The sequence below is a fragment of the Chiloscyllium punctatum genome, chromosome 6 (genome assembly GCF_047496795.1).
Source record: "Chiloscyllium punctatum isolate Juve2018m chromosome 6, sChiPun1.3, whole genome shotgun sequence".
Taxonomy (NCBI): Eukaryota; Metazoa; Chordata; class Chondrichthyes; order Orectolobiformes; family Hemiscylliidae; genus Chiloscyllium; species Chiloscyllium punctatum.
In genome coordinates, this window is record NC_092744.1 from 35,482,140 (window position 1) to 35,499,942 (window position 17,803).

Sequence of the window (17,803 nt, forward strand, 5' to 3'; positions counted from 1 at the left end):
TCTTGACCCACTCCAATTTGCCTATTGGACCAACAGATCCATGTCAAATGCCATATCACTTGCCCTTCAGTCCTCCCTAAAACATCTTGACATCAAGAATAGCTATGTTAAGAATCCAACTCATTGACTACAGTTCAGCCTACAACACTATTATCCCTTCGAGACTGATTAATAAACCGAGTGATCTCGGACTAAGCCTCACTCTCTGCAACTGGATCCTCAGCTTCCTGACCCACAGGCCACAATCAGTGAAGATTGTGGATAATATTTCATCCTCACTAACACTCAACACTGGAGCCCCCAGTGGTGCGTACTCAGCCCCCTACTGTACTCACTATATAACCATGACTGTGTTGCCAAATACCAATGCCATTTACAAGTTTGCTAATGACACCACCATAGTTGGTCGAATCTCAGATGGTGACGAAACAGACTACAGATGAGAGGTGGAAAACCTGGAAAAATGGTCTAACTTATCTATGCCGCTTAACTCTGTGATCTGCCTGTATTGCTCGCAAGACAAAGCTTTTCACTGTGCCTCAGTACATGTGACAATAAATTTAATTCAATTCAATTCAATCCATGTGGTACGGTAGATCCACAATGCTGTTAAGGAAAGTGTTCCAAGACTTTGACCCAGTGACAATGAAGTAATATGATTGTATATTTCCACTCTGGATGGTGAGTCACTTGGAGAGGAACTTACAGGTGACGGTCTTCCTATAGATCTGCCGTCCTTGTCCTTCTAGATGGTCATGGTTGTAGATTTTGAAGGTGCTGTTTGAAGCCTTGGTGAATTTTCAAAATGTATCTCCTGTTGTGCATTGGAGGTGGAGGAAATGAATGTTTGTGATTGTGGTGCCAGTCAAGCAGACAGCTTTAACTTGAAGAATGTCAGGTTTCTAGTATGTTGTTGGCGCTGCACTCCTCCAGGCAAGTGGGGAGTATTCTAAAGCACTCCTGACTTGTGCCTTGTAGATAATGGACGAGCTTTTCGGAGTCAGGAGATGTGTTATTTGCTGCAGGATTCCTGGATTCCTACTAGGCATACAAACAGGCAGAAAACTAGCCACCAGGATACATGAACATCAACTAGCTACAAAAATACGTGACCCACTCTCACTAGTATCTATACACACAGATGAGGAAGGATATCACTTTGACTGAGATATCACATTTCATCCAAGGACAAGCCAAACAGAGACACGCACTAGAATTCTTAGAAGAATGGCATTCCAACCAGAATGCTATCAACAAATATATCGACTTGGATCCCATTTACCAAATGCGAAAAAAAAAACAGGAAATGACATGACAGAAAATGACCACCACAGGAAATGACATCACGAACCCAAGGAAACCCAAACACATCGATAAAAAGTAGGCCATCTCACCAATGCTTCACTGGAGGCTCACTGATGATGTTGCACAGTATGGTGATGAAATGTCTGGAAATAAACCTTGCAGCTCAGTGAGCATACATACATCCATTCCTCCATGTTCTTGTCGGCACAGTACTTGTATAACAAGTCCGGTGCAGTTTCTGGTCATGGTAACCGCCAAAATGTTAATAGTGGGGGATTTAGTGTTGATCAGGTCATTGTTTAGATTAAATTCTCACTTGTTGGAGATTGTCTCTGCCTGCCATTTGTGACGCCAACTGTTTCTTGGCACTTGTCATCTCAAGCCTGGACATTGTCCAGGTCTTGTTTAAAGTGCACACAGACTGCTTCAGTGTCTGAGGTGTTGCAAGTGATGCTGAACATTGTGCAATCAACAGTGAATATCCTTACTTCTGATCTTAAGGAGGTAAGGTCATTGAAGCAGCTGAAGATGGTTGGGCCTATAAACAGCATCCTGAGAAACTCGGGCTCTTGTGGTATAGTGGTAGTGTGCCTCCCTCTGGGCTAATTGATCTGGGTTCAGATCTACCTGCTCTAGAGGTGTGTAGTAACATGTCTGGGCAGATTAGTTAAAACTTTCTACCCTGAGGAACGAGGGTTCTTTTTGTGTATTGATAGTGTCTCTACCTCTGGACCAAGAGGCCTAAGTTCAAGTCCCACCAGTTCTGGAGCTGTGTCATAACATCTCACTACAGGTTGAATAGAAAATATCTATTTACTATCGTGATATAATTGACAGCTGAGGTGAATGACCTCAAACAATCAACTTCCTACTCCAACATTTTCAAGTGAGCGTTCAGCTGACTTGGCCATGGGGTCTGGAATGTGTTTACTACATCTCATTTCCTCTCTTGTTTTAAGCTGCTGCTTGAAGTCTATCGGTTTGATCAAGCTGTTTGGTCCTATGTCTTAATATCCCCTTCAGTGACTCAGGGTCAAATATTCTGATTGATATTGCTTTTGCTCAGCATCTTGGGACACTTTACAATGTTAAGTGTGAAATATTAATGCCCATTGCTATTAATACACTACAAAACTGTTTGATTTTAGTTAAATAAACATGGTTTTGTTGTACGATATGGATAGAAATGTCATAATAGCATAGTGGGAGAGTATTCCAAAGTTGTAGATTTGCATGTTGCTGGGAGCTTTGTTCTACATTTTAACCATATCATAACTCAATGAACAATATTTGACACAGGCACTGGATGACCCACAGAGGAATGCATTCTATTTTCAATTCCTGACTATTTCATGATTATGGACACAAAATTTAACATGCAATTTTATAAACTTAATGGAACTGATGAAAATTTAAGGTGCAAGTTAAGTTGAGCTAGTATGTAACAATATTTTAGTTTTGAAACTTAGCTCTTACAACAAAAAACAGTATTTTGGAACAAATTTTAATACTTCTTCAAAGAGAAATTGATTAAAGTAATGAGGAGGTAGATTCTTAGAATGTGATAACATGGGTTCAGCCATACTTTACTGGATGTTATTACACAGAGCCATAGAGTTATAGAGTGTACAGATGGAAACAGACCCTTCGGTCCAACTCGTCTGTGCTGACCAGATATCCCAACCCAATCTAGTACCACCTACCAGCACCCGGCCCATATCCCTCCAAACCTTTCCTATTCATATACCCATCCAAATGCCTCTTAAATGTTGCAATTGTACCAGCCTCCACCACATCCTCTGGCAGCTCATTCCAGACACGTACCACCTCTGCGTGAAAAGGTTGCTCCTTAGGTCTCTTTTGTATCTTTGCCCTCTCACCCTAAACCTATGCCCTCTAGTTCTGGACTCCCTGACCCCAGGGAAAAGACTTTGTCTATTTAATCTATCTATGCCCCTCATAGCTAGTTCTCCCTGTATTCCATGAGAACTAACCATGCTAATCAGTCTCTCATGGGGAACCTTGTCAAACGCCTTACTGAAGTCCATATAGATCACATCTACTGCTCTGCCCTCATCAATCTTCTTTGGTTCTTCTTCAAAAAACTCAATCAAGTTTGTAAGACATGATTTCCCACACACAAAGCCATGTTGACTATCCCGAATCAGTCCTTGCCTTTACAAATACATGTATATCCTGTCCCTCAGGATTCCCTCCAACAACTTGCCCACCACCGAGGTCAGGCTCACCGGTCTATAGTTCCCTGGTTTGTCTTTACCGCCCTTCTTAAACAGTGGCACCATGTTTGCCAACCTCCAGTCTTCCGGCACCTCACCTGTGACTATTGATGATACAAATATCTCAGCAAGAGGCCCAGCACTCACTTCTCTAGCTTCCCACAGAGTTCTCGGGTACACCTGATCAGGTTCTGGGGATTTATCCACCTTTAACCGTTTCAAGACATCCAGCACTTCCTCCTCTGTAATCTGGACATTTTGCAAGATGTCACCATCAATTTCCCTACAGTCGATATCTTCCATATTCTTTTCCACAGTAAATACTGATGCAAAATATTCATTTAGTATCTCCCCTATTTTCTGAGGCTCCATACAAAGACTGTCTTGCTGATCTTTGAGGGGCCCTATTGTCTCCCTAGCTACCCTTTTGTCCTTAATATATTTGTAAAGATCCTTTGGATTCTCCTTAATTCTATTTGCCAATGCTCTCTCATGTCCCCGTTTTTCCCTCCTGATTTCCCTCTTAAGTATACTCCTACTTTCTTTATACTCTTCTAAGGATTCACTCGATCTATCCTGTCTGTACCTGACATATGCTTCCTTCTTTTTCTTAACCAAACCCTCAATTTCTTTAGTCATCCAGCATTCCCTATACCTACCAGCATTCCCTTTCACCCTGACAGGAATATACTTTCTCTGGAGGCTTCCCATTTTCCAGCCGTCCCTTTACCTGCGAACATCTGCCTCCAATCTGCTTTCGAAAGTTCTTGCCTAATACTGTCAAAATTGGCCTTTCTCCAATTTAGAACTTCAACTTTTAGATCTGGTCTATCCTTTTCCATCACTATTTTAAAATGAATAGAATTATGGTCGCCGGCCCCAAAGTGCTCCCCCACTGACACCTCAGTCACCTGCGCTGCCTTATTTCCCAAGAGTAGGTCAAGTTTTGCACCTTTTCTAGTAGGTACACCCACATACTGAATCAGAAAATTGTCTTGTACACACTTAAGAAATTCCTCTCCATCTAAACCTTTAACACTATGACAGTCCCAGTCGATGTTTGGAAAGAACTATTAGAAATATATTTCATTGTAACATAAATTGTAGCATTCTTTTGATCCATATTTTCTTTCCAATTATTTTCATCTGCCTTGTACTTCTTAAGCTCTTTAGACTGCACACAAATCACATGATGCATGTATTTTATTTTTCAGTTCTGATTAGTTCGGGCATCAAGTAGAATTTCAATTGCAAATATTTCCAACTATGACAGAACTGTTTTCTAATTACTAATGAATTATGTAGGAGTATTCATCTAAAACAGTAAATAGAGTATCTGTGAAAATAGCTGTAATATTTGGCATCACTAAAGTAGTACATCAAAGTAATAGAGATTGTAGTGTTTCTGTTTACCTGACTGTAAATTACTTCCTGCTGCTTGATGCTTTCATGGTCAAGTTTGTCAATTTGACTTTTGAGGTTTCGGAGTGTTGTCTTATTTCCTGATATTTGGTTTGCAACTGTTCTCACTGTACTATTCAAGGAGTTCAACTCCTCACTCTTCTTAAATTTCTGGTCTTTCAGGTACTTCATCTGATCTTGAAGCTCCTATTAATAAAAAGTGGAACAATTAATACAACACAACAGAAATTATCTGTTAACATTTGTAGGATGACTCACTGCAAGAATGTAATATAAACAGTCTCAAATATTATCATCTCATTTATTCCACAGGCTTCATTCTTGTATACCCCTTTCCAAGTTTATTTAGCTGGACCTAAGGGAACAATATGGCCTACTCTCTCAACCGGTATGACAAAATAGTCCTGGCAAGATGTGATCAGTGATCAGACTCCTGATTGATGCCTATACACTTCTTCCATCATGTTAGCCCTACTTCTTGGATTTGTCACTACTGAGCCAACAGACTGACCATCACTCACTGCCTGGACCCCAAAGGCAGAGGCTTCCTGATCGAGAACAGCCTGACTGGATGCATGATTGTGGCTAATTCCCTTGACCCCAAGAATGAAAAGCAATAACTTGATTTATTGGGCTGGGATCCCCTGACTGATGGGTGCCCCTAAGAACTTCAATGCGGACTACTCTGTAAGATATAATTTGGAAGTGCCGGTGTTGGACTGGGATGCACAAAGTTAAAAATCACACAACAACAGGTTATAGTCCAACGGGTTTATTTGAAAGCACTAGCTTTCGGAACGTTGCTCCTTCATCAGGTGGCTGTGGAGTATAAGATTGTAAAACACAGGATTTATAACCAAAGTTTACAGTGTGATGCAACTGAAATTATATATTGAAAAAGACCTGGATTGTTTGTTAAGTCTCTCATCTTTTAGAATGACCATGTTGGTTTCGGTTCTTTCATTTGTAAATCCCAGAACCTTTTTCAAAGTTTCATTCTCAAATGAATTTAACAATAGGTGCCATGTCAGCTCAGATAATGCATTGAAGGTGTGAGATGCCCTATGGGAGACTGTTCCCCCAATGTTCAGACTGATTTTATTTCTAACAAAGGGATTTACAGAATCTTACATGGATTCATGCAGTTTTTGAGCAAAGTAAAGTGTAATTCTGCAAGTAAAGTTTCACCCCACAAACTTATATGCGTGTGTGTGTGTTTGTTTGTGGGGTGCATGAGTGTCTGTGAGAGAGTGTGTATGTGTGCGAGTGTAAAGGGGGTACAAGTCCATGAAGAGGGTGTATACGAGAGTGTGTGTGTGTGTGTGTGTGAAAGAGAGAAGAGAGAGAGTGTGTCTAGTGCAATGGGGTCACCTGTAATGTGACATGAACACAAGGTACTGGTTGAGGCCATCCCCATGGGTACTGAACTTGGCTATCAGCCTCTGCCCAGCCACTTTGTGTTGTTGCCTGTCCCGAAGTCTGCATTGGAGGATAGTCACCTGAAGGTCCAAGGTCGAATGTCCCGGACCGCTAAAGTGTTCTCTAACTGGGCGGGAACACTCCTGTCTATTGATTGTTGTGTGGTGTTCATTCATCCATTGCTGTAGCCTCTGTTTGGTCTCGCCAATGTACCATGCCTCAGGGCATTCTTTCCTGCTGTGTATGAGATAGATAACATGGTGGGTGGTGTCCCCATCTGTAATGGGGGTATTCCGTGTCGACACTCTGACACGTCTTTCAGTGTCCGCCATGACAGGGTTGCAAAGCGTTGTCCTGAAAGCCGGGAAGTTTGCTGCGAACAATGATCTGTTTGAGATTTGGTGGTTTAAAGGTGAAGCGTGGGAATGGTCTTGGTGAGATGCTCATCCGCATTGATAATGTGTTGCAGGCTGCACTGACACCTGAGGTGACTGGCAGAGAAATTTGCTAGAACTGCTTGGCCGGGGGGGGGGCAGGACGCAGGGAGATAGTGAGGAAAGAGATCAATCTGAGACGGGTACAGCTGAGAACAGAAGTGAGTCAAACAGTCAGGGCAGGCAGGGACAAGGTAGGACTAATAAATTAAACTGCATTTATTTGAATGCAAGGGGCCTAACAGGAAAGGCAGATGAACTCAGGGCATGGATGGCAACATGGGACTGGGATATCATACTATTTACAGAAACATGGCTCAGAGATGGGCAGGACTGGCAGCTTAATGTTCCAGGATACAAATGCTACAGGAAGGATAGAAAGGGAGGCAAGAGAGGAAGGGGAGTGGCATTTTTGATAAGGGATAGCATTACAGCCGTGCTGAGGAAGAATATTCCCGGAAATACATCCAGGGAAGGTATTTGGGTGGAACTGAGAAATAAGAAAGGGATGATCACCTTATTGGGATTGTATTATAGACCCCCAATAGTGAGAGGGAAATTGAGAAACAAACTTGTAAGGAGATCTCAGCTAACTGTAAGGATAATAGGGTAGTTATGGTAGGGGATTTTACCTTTCCAGACATAGACTGGGACTGCCATAGTGTTAAAGGTTTAGATGGAGAGGAATTTCTTAAGTGTGTACAAGACAATTTTCTGATTCAGTACGTGGATGTACCTACTAGAAAAGGTGCAAAACTTGACCTACTCTTGAGAAATGAGGCAGCGCAGGTGACTGAGGTGTCAGTGGGGGAACACTTTGGGGCGAGCGACCATAATTCTATTCGTTTTAAAATAGTGATGGAAAAAGATAGACCAGATCTAAAAGTTGAAATTCTAAATTGGAGGAAGGCCAATTTTGACAGTATTAGGCAAGAACTTTCAAAAGCTGATTGGAGGCAGATGTTCGCAAGTAAAGGGACGTCTGGAAAATGGGAAACCTTCAGAAATGAGATAACAAGAATCCAGATAAAGTATATCCCTGTCCCTTTCACCCTGGTGGATATAGGAAGGCTGGTAGATATAGGGAATGCTGGATGACTAAAGAAATTGAGGGTTTGGTTAAGAAAAAGAAGGAAGTATATGTCAGGCATAGACAGGAGAGATCGAGTGAATCCTTAGAAGAGTATAAAAGAAAATAGGAGTATACTTAAGAGGGAAATCAGGAGGGCATAATGGGGACATGAGCTAGCTTTGGTAAATAGAATTAAGGAGAATCCGAAGGGTTTTTACAAATATATTAAGGAGAAAAGGGTAGCTAGGGAGAGAATAGGGCCCCTCAAAGATCAGCAAGGCGGCCTTTGTGTGGAGCCTCAGAAAATGGGGGAGATACTAAATGAATATTTTGCATCAGTATTTACTGTGGAAAAGGATATGGAAGATATAGAGACTGTAGGGAAATAGATGGTGACATCTTGCAAAATGTCCAGATTACAGAGGAGGAAGTGCTGGATGTCTTGAAACGGTCAAAGGTGGATAAATCCCCAGGACCTGATCAGGTGTACCCGAGACCTCTGTGGGAAGCTAGAGAAGTGATTGCTGGGCCTCTTGCTGAGATATTTGTATCATCGATAGTCACAGGTGAGGTGCCGGAAGACTGGAGGTTGGCAAACATGGTGCCACTGTTTAAGAAGGGCGGTAAAGACAAGACAGGGATCTATAGACCGGTGATCCTGACCTCGGTGATGGGCAAGTTGTTGGAGGGAATCCTAAGGGACAGGATGTACACGTATCTGTAAAGGCAAGGACTGATTCGGGATAGTCAACATGGCTTTGTGCGTGGGAAATCATGTCTCTACAAACTTGATTGAGTTTTTTGAAGAAGTAACAAAGAAGATTGATGAGGGCAGAGCAGTAGATGTGATCTATATGGACTTCAGTAAGGCGGTCGACAAGGTTCCCCATGAGAGACTGATTAGCAAGGTTAGATCTCATGGAATACAGGGAGAATTAGTTATTTGGATACAGAACTGGCTCAAAGGTAGAAGAGAGAGGGTGGTGGTGAAGGGTTGTTTTTCAGACTTGGAGGCCTGTGACCAGTGGAGTGCCACAAGGATCGGTGCTGGGCCCTCTACTTTTTGTCATTTACATCAATGATTTGGATGCGAGCATAACAGGTACAGTTAGTAAGTTTGCAGATGACACCAAAATTGGAGGTGTAGTGGACAGCGAAGAGGGTTACCTCAGATTACAACAGGATCTGGACCAGATGGGCCAATGGGCTGAGAATTGGCTGATGGAGTTTAATTCAGATAAATGTGAGGTGCTGCATTTTGGGAAAGCAAATCTTAGCAGGACATTATACACTTAATGGTAAGGTCCTTGGGAGTGTTGCTGAACAAAGAGACCTTAGAGTGCAGGTTCATAGCTCCTTGAAAGTGGAGTTGCAGGTAGTTAGGATAGTGAAGAAGGCATTTGGTATGCTTTCCTTTATTGGTCAGAGTATTGTGTACAAGAGTTGGGAGGTCATGTTGTGGCTGTACAGGACATTGGTTAGGCCACTGTTGGAATATTGTGTGCAATTCTGGTCTCCTTCCTATCGGAAAGATGTTGTGAAACTTGAAAGGGTTCAGAAAAGATTTACAAGGATGTTGCCAGGGTTGGTGGATCTGAGCTACAGGGAGAGGCTGAACAGGTTGGGGCTGTTTTCCCTGGAAGGTCGGAGGCTGAGGGGTGACCTTTTGAGGTTTACAAAATTATGAGGATCATGGATAGGATAAATAGACAAAGTCTTTTCCTGGGTGTCTGGGAGTCCAGAACTAGAGGGCATAGGTTTAGGGTGAGAGGGCAAAAAATATAAAAGAGACCTCAGGGGCAACTTTTTCACGCAGAGGGTGGTACGTGTATGGAATGAGGTGCCAGAGGATGTGGTGGAGGCTGGTACAATTGCAACATTTAAAAGGCATTTGGATGGGTATATGAATAGGAAGGGTTTGGAGGGATATGGGCCGGGTCCTGGCAGGTGGGACTAGATTGGGTTGGGATATCTGGTTGGCATGGACGTGTTAGACTGAAGGGTTTGTTTCCATGCTGTACACCTTTATGACTATGACTCTATTGTTAAAGTTCACTTGAGAATGAAACTTTAGAAAAAGGTTCTGGGATTTACATATGAAAGAACTGAAACAACATGGCCATTCTAAAAGATGAGAGACATAACAAACAATCCAGGTCTTTTTCAATATATAATTTCAGTTATATCACACTGTAAACTTCTGCGTCTTACGATCTTATACTCCACAACCACCTGATGAAGGAGCAGTGCTACGAAATCGAGTGCTTCCAAATAAACCTGTTGGAGTATAACCTGGTGTTGTCTCAGTTTTAACTCCATTAAGATAGGCTGCTTGATTGCTGCACAAGCAGTGTGTTTGCTGTGCAATTGGTGAATGGAGTAGGTATGTTTTCCCAATGTCTAGCTTGTTCACTAAGACTGGTAAAAAGGTGGGCTGACACTAATAAAGTGAGTTGAGGCATTGACCAAGTGTTAATTCCCGTTGACTGGTATCTCACTGTTGCTTAGTGAAAATTGTGCCATACAAAAAAGATGGGAGGGAAATGATCTTGACTTTGTGGTGAGCCATATTGCACCTCTTGTCTAATCCTCGTCTAAATACTTCCAATGATTTAGATCCACAGTTCTTTTGGGAAGAAAATCCCAGAAATTCAGTACTCTTCAGGAAAAGTTGCTTCTCAACTTTAATTGAGTGTCACCTTCTTCTATAACTATGTCCCATAGTTGGAGATTCCCCCACTAGTGAAAATATCTTTGTAACAGCTACTCTGTCAAACCCATTCAGAATCTTGTATGTTTCAATAAGATCACTACTAAATCTTGTAAACTCCAATGAATAAAGGCTTAAACTTTTTAGCCTGTCTTGATAAATCCATCACTTCATCCCAAGAATCAGCCTACTGGATCTCTTTTGAACTGCCTCCAATGTGAATATGTCCTTCCTTAAACAGTCGGGACCAAAATGGTTTACTGTACTCCAGGTGCAGCCTCACTAATACCCTATACAGTCATAACAAGGCTTCCCTACTATTAAAATCCAACTCCCTATTAAACAAAGTTTAAAATTTCATTCATTACCTTAATTACTTGTTGCATGTGCATGCTAACTTTTTATAATTCATGTACAAGAACACCTGAATTGTCTGTGCACTTCGTTGGAGTCTCTCTTATTTTAGGCTAACTGACCTATGATTTCCTGCTTCTGTCTCCCTTACTTCTTGAACAGGAGTGTCATGTGAGCAGTTTTTCAATTGCTGGAACCCTCCTGGATTTCACTGAGTTCTGGAATATTTCAACAAATGCCTCAGTGTCTTGGCAGCCACTTCCTTTAAATCTCTTGGACACTGGCTATCAGGTCCTGCAATGTGTCTAACTTCAGTACCATTAGTTCAGCAAGTACTTTATCTCTTGTCATAGAGACTTTGCTCTAGGTAGCACCTTATCTATTACCTTTGCGATATTTATAGTGTTCTCCAGTGTTGAGAACACTATGCTAAGCTGCTCATGAACCCTCAACAAAACCTCTTTCCTTATCCTACCTATGTCATTGATACCCACATGGACCACAATAACTGGATCCTTCTTTCTCACTCCAAGTTCCTGCCCAGCCCAGAAGACATTCCCTGATCCTCGGCACTAGGTATGCAACATTGCCTTCAGGACACTACCATTGCTGAAGAGAACAAAATCTCTCAATATAATCATGCCATTCCCAACTACATTCCTGTTTTCTCCCCCCACTTGAAATGCCACTCAGTACTATGATGCTTTTGGTGGGTCTGCGCATCCTCCCTTGAAGTTTGTGACCTCTTCAACACTGGCAATGGCAGGTATTCTTTTAAAGCTAAATTCTATATTCTAATACCTGTTCCCCTCAGTCACACCCTCCTGGGCATGACCACAGATCAATTTGATGACCAGGTTTACGTTGTGACAAAATATTTGGGACTCATTGGTCTGTGCACTTTTGAATGTGGATATAGTGAAAGCAGTCAAGAATAAAAATAGATACCAGGTTTCTTATAATAAGATCGCATTTGAAACAGCTAAAACCACTTCGAGTTTGAAGGAATATCCATAAAAATTTACCAGATCCATCACAGTCTGGGATGTTTTTCCTTTCACTGGCACAGTTTTGAATACAGTTCCACTTCTGAAGGGCTTTGAAACAGGCTGCACAGGTTCCTTGGTGTTCTTTTGGCTCTATCCCATCAGTTAAACCCTCTTCTCTGTTGCAATTAATCTCCCTGAGAATATTGGCTTCAGCTCTGTTCAGATGTAGCTTGTGAAAACTTTTCCCTACCGAAATATTTACCTACCTCATCTAGTTGTTCCTATAATTCTTATTCTACCTAGCTTCTGATTTCTTCCTTACATTATTAATTTGAACATGAATTGTAATATTCAGATGATATCTTTATTCCCCTTACCTTGGCCATTCAAGAGTTAATTTGTTTCACAAAATCAATCATCTTCATTCACTATTAAATTTTTCAACTTACCACTCCATTCCTGCACTCAAATTCCTCTTCCTTAGGAAATTACTTTTGCACAAAGTTAACATGCAAGTACAACAAGCAATTGTAAAAACAAATAGCATTTTAGCCTTAATTAAATAGGGATTGGTTAACACAATTGGTTGGGTCATAGTCATAGAGTCATAGAGATATACAGCATGGAAATGGACCCTGAATTAAATAGGGACTGGTTGAGACAGCTGCTTGGGTCATAGTCATGGAATCATAGAGATGTACAGCATGGAAATAGACCCTTTGGTCTAACTCGTCCACGCTGACCAGATATCCGAAATTAATTGGCATTTGGCTCATATCCCTCTATTCCCTTCTTATTCATATAACCATCCATATGCCTTTTAAATGGTCTGCCAGTTCATTCCAGACACACAGCACATTTTGTGTGAAAAGGTTGCCTCTTAGGTCCCTTTTAAATCTTTTCCCTCTCAACCTAAAGCTATTCCTCTAGTTCTGGACCCTGCGACCCCCACCCCAGGAAAAAGATCTTGTCTATTTATCCCTACCCATGACCCTCATAATTTTATAAACCTCTGTAAGGTCACCCCTCAGCCCTCAACGCTCCAGGGAAAACAGCCCCAGCCTATTCAGCCTATCCCTACAGCAGTCTTTCCGATGTTGTCTTAATAGTGTCTCCAGGTTTTATCAAGATCAGAATAATCAGCAGAGACATGCTTACATCTCTATGACTCTATAATTACATTTCTTGCTTTTTGTTCAGTTTTGTTACAGTTATTCAATATGATTTGTTGGTAGCACAATACAAAATGTATCAGTGGGTTTGTGACAACTGTCTCAGAGTTTTTATATCAGTAGATGGATATACAAGAAAAATATTGAAATTAAATATGATAGCATTTATTAAAAAGTCTAAATCATACACTAAAAACCTTCAAATTGCCCAGAATTTTCTCACCTTTACGTTGTTTTCTTCATTTTTTAATGTTTTCTCCAACCTAGTCACTTGTTCCTCAGCACTCAACATTGTTTCAGTTGCAGTCTTGAGCTTTTCCTGAAGAGCTTTGTTTACTTCTTTACAATTCATTAACCTACAAGTTATATCAAACATTTATGAAATGTGACCTACATAAACAATTTCAACTACTCATATGGTGTTACCTCGTGTACAAATAAAACAGGCAATGGACTTCCGAAGCATTCTTTCTTTTACCGAGGAATAAAACTGAAAATTCAAAATTCTTTACACTGTTATTTCAGATTCAACTTTATTGTATGGTGTTATCACAAGAAAAACAATGTTGCATATTTTATATTTTGTATTTAATAGATAATTCATGATTTTTTTTCTTAAAGCTGTTAACTTGTTTGTTCTAGGTTCTATAAACCTTGAAAATATTTTATAACTCAAGCATGTTTATTATTCATCTTCCAAAGTCAAGCAATTGTCGAGCAAAATATGGTCCACACAATAGGACAAAATGTACTCACAAAAGCATTCTTTTTGACACAGGATTCACTATGGTTGCCTGGAATTTAATTTCTAGTTGGTAGCGTATAAAGAATTGAGAATAAAGGAATGACCTTTGTTGCTGACTTCAAGAAAAATATTCATTGTACAGACTAAAGTTGTAAAATAGAGTGTGTCCTGATGTCAGGCTGTTATTACTGTTAATGTCTAAGGATAAAATCTGTTTTTTGCTTCCAAATGAAGTCATCACCTCAACAATTAAATGTAGTGTGAAGGAATTGGTAGGATAGTATTCTATCTGTATATTGAGACTGGCTTGGAGTTTTGTTAAGATTTTAAAGAAAAGGCAAAATGAACAGTGAACAATTTCAATACATACAATCAGAAATAAGGTAATTTATATCGGGAAGCAAAGAAATGGCTGACCAACCAAGTACTTTGGTTCTGTGTTCACAAAGGAGGAAACAAATAATATACCAGAAATGTTGGGGAACAAAGGGTTTCATGATGTGGAGGAACTGAAGGAAATGAAATTTAGGGAAATGGTATTGGCAAATTGATGGGGATTGAAGATTGATAAATCCCAGGGCCCGACAACCTACATCCCAGAGTATTTAAGGAAGTGGTCCTAGAAATAGTCGATGCATTGGTGGTCACCTTCTATAGACTCTGGATAATTCCTCCAGACTGGAGGACCGCTAATGCAATACATCTATTTAAGAAGGGAGGCAGAGAGAAAACCAGAAACCATGGGGGGGTTGGGGGTTTTGGTGGTGGGCAGATGCCACAGTTCATTATAAAAGATTTAATAGCTGAGCATTTGGAAACCAGGGACAAGATTGGATATAGACAGTGCATATGGATTTAGGAAAGGATAATTATGTTTGACAAATCAACTGGAATCTTTAAGGATGTAACTAGTAGTTGGACTTTTAGAAGGTTTTCAACAAAGTGCCACATAAGAGATTATGTAAAATCAAAGCATATCGAAATGGGGAGAGTAACATAATGAGTTGGGTAGAAAACTTGTTGGCAGGCAAGAATAAGAATAAATGAGTCATTTTTCAAATGGCAAGCAGTGAATATTGGGGTGCCGTAGTAATCAGTTCCAGGACCCCAGCTATTGACAATACATATTGATGATTTGGATGAGGAAACTAAATATAGTATCTCCAAACCTGACAACCACCTGATGAAGGAGTGGCACTCTGAAAGCTAGTGCTTCCAATTAAACCTGTTGGAATTTATTGTGTGATTTTTAACTCCAAACCTCCAGATTACACCATCTGGGTGGAAGTGGATGTAGATTTGCTCGCTGAGCTAGAAGGATTGTTTTCAGATGTTTCGTCACCACACTACGCAATATCTTCAGTGAGTTTCCAGATGAAGCACTGGTGATGTAGCTATCTTTCTATCTATGTATTTGGGTTTCCTTGGTTTGGTGACGTCATTTCCTGTGGTGATATCATTTCCTCTGGTGATGTTATATATCTGGGGATGATATAACACACTAGCTGGGAGGTTGAGCCATGAGGACGATGCAAAGATGCTTCATTTAGAGAAGCTGAGTGAGAGGGAAAATGCTTGGCAGATACAGTATAATGTGGATAAGTGTAAAGTTATCCACTTTTTGGTAGCAACAACAGGAAGGAAGACCATTAGCTAATTGAAAAAATGGAATATTCAGTGTAACCCTGGTGTCCTGATAGACTCGTACCTGCAGGTAAACATGCAGTTGCTACAAGCAGTGAAGAAGGCAAATGGTATTCTGGCCTTCACAGTGAGGATTTGAGTTCAGCAGCTGGGATGTCTTGCTGTAATTATAAGGGGCCTTGGTGAGGCCACACCTGAAATACCATGTGCAGTTTTGGTCTCCTTATCGAGAAAGGATGTTGTAGCTATAGGAGTGCAGCAAAGTTTTGCAAGACTGATCATGGGATAGTGGGGCTGACTTTTGAGGAGAGGTTGAATAAGTTAGGATTATATTTGCTGGAGTTCAAAAGAATGAGGGAGGATCTTATAGAAACTTGTAACATTCCAATAGGATTAGACAGGGTAGATGCAGAAGGGATGTGGAGGAGTCCAGAACCAGGGATCACAGTCTAAGGGCATGGAGTAAACCATCCAGGAATGAAATGTAGAGAAATATCTTCACTTAGAGAGTGGTAAGCCTGTGGAATTTGCTACTACAGCAGGAGTTGGATATTGCACTTGAGGCTAAAGGGATCGAAGGATATGGGAGAAAAATCAGAACAGATTATGAAGTTGGATGATCAGTTGTAATCGTAAAGAAAGGTGGAGCAGGCTCTGAATGGCTAACTCCTACTCCTATTGTCTATGTTTCTATAATATTCTTCAATCCTGTATAATACAAAAATATGAAAGAAATGTCTCTTTCTTTGTTGAAGCAATTAGCTTTGTAATAATTTTGCCTCTTTTTTTCGGAGTTAACTTTTATGCAGTTATTCTACTCAGTTAACAGTGGTCATGGATATAAATTGAAATAGCGTCATTCGTATTGTTAACCTGTGTGATATCAAGAAACTCTGATGGCACAGGATGTAGCAAAATCTATAGCTCTGACAATATCCTATCCCCTGTAGTACGAAAGCCTTTTACTGCAGAATGAGCTGAAACCAAGCTATGCTGCTCTTTGTACATGAATCACACAGCATGCAATAATTAGGAAGACAATTGGAGTGTTAGTCAAGGGGAATAGAACATGAGAATAGGCAATTTCTGAACCGTTGGTGAGACCACACCCAAGGTATTGTGTACAGTTTTTGTTACCTTGCTTATGAATGCAGTTAAGGCAGAATTTACTAAGTTACCTCTTGAGGTGGAGGGGTTGTGTTATGAGGAAATATAGGCATGTTAAGTGTATATTCTTTGGACTTTGGAAGAATGAGAGGTAATCTTACTGAAAAATACAAGATTCTGAGGGAATTTGGTAACATAGATACTGAAAGAATGTTTCCCCTCATTGTATAATTTAGAACTTGTAGCTAGTTTCATAATAGGATGTCTCCCATTTAAGATGAAGTTGAGAAGAAATTTCTTCTCCCATTGATCCTTAATCTTTGTAATAACTATCTGAGAGGGCAATGGAGTTTTAGTTGTTTAATATTCAAGTTTAAGTTAAACGTATTTTTTGGTACTGTGGTTTCAGAAACTGTTTTTGGATGTCAAGGAGAGTTGGTTACATTCTCTACAACAGAATGAAAGGTTATGTGGAGTAGACTGGAAACTGGAGTTACATGTACAATGATTAGCCATGATCTCATCGAGTGACTGAGTATGCTTGAGGGACCAGCTAGGCTATTCATTATCCTATTTTCTTACTTTTTTAGTCCCAGTACAGCTACAGCACAGAAATCTACCTAGATGTGGAAAATTGTGATGGCATACCCTGTTCACAAGAAGCAGGGCAAATCTAAACCAGCTAATTACTGTCCCGTTTGTCTGCTTTTGATCATCAGTAAACTGATGGAAGGTGTGGTCAACAGTCTATCAGCTGGCACTTACACAGAAGTAACCTGGTCACTGATGCTCAGTTTGGATTCCTTCAAGGCCACTTTGTTTCTTACCTTATTATTACCTTGGCTCAAACATGGATGAAAGAGCTTAATTCAAGGCGTAAAGTAAGAATGACTGTTGCTGACATCAAGGCATCATTTGACTGTGTGGCATCAAGGAGAAATTAAAATCAATGGGAATTAGTATAACTCTCCATTGGTTCAAGTTATGCCTAGCATAAATGTAGATGGTTGATGCGTGTCATTACTAGTGGATTTCTCCCAATTAGAGTCCTCGGCCCAATCATGACCTCCCTCCACTACAACCTTCCCTCCATCATAAAGCCACAAAAGAGAATGTAACCAATTCTCCTTGACATCCAGTAACAATTTCTGAAACCCCACTACCAACATCCTGGGAATTACCATTGACCAAAA

General features: G+C 40.6%; 1 protein-coding gene across 3 annotated transcripts in view; it reads right to left on the bottom strand.

Moving 5' to 3' along the window:
* Positions 1-17,803, bottom strand: part of ccdc39 (coiled-coil domain 39 molecular ruler complex subunit) — a 151,911-nt gene that overhangs the window by 92,114 nt on the left and 41,994 nt on the right. For all 3 annotated transcript variants that reach the window (XM_072572427.1, XM_072572428.1, XM_072572426.1), the window contains exons 9-10: positions 13,338-13,470; positions 4,956-5,150 (exon numbers count right to left, since the gene is read on the bottom strand). In XM_072572427.1, coding sequence (XP_072428528.1) covers positions 4,956-5,150; positions 13,338-13,470 — 328 coding nt within the window. The remainder of the gene's footprint in view (positions 1-4,955; positions 5,151-13,337; positions 13,471-17,803) is intronic.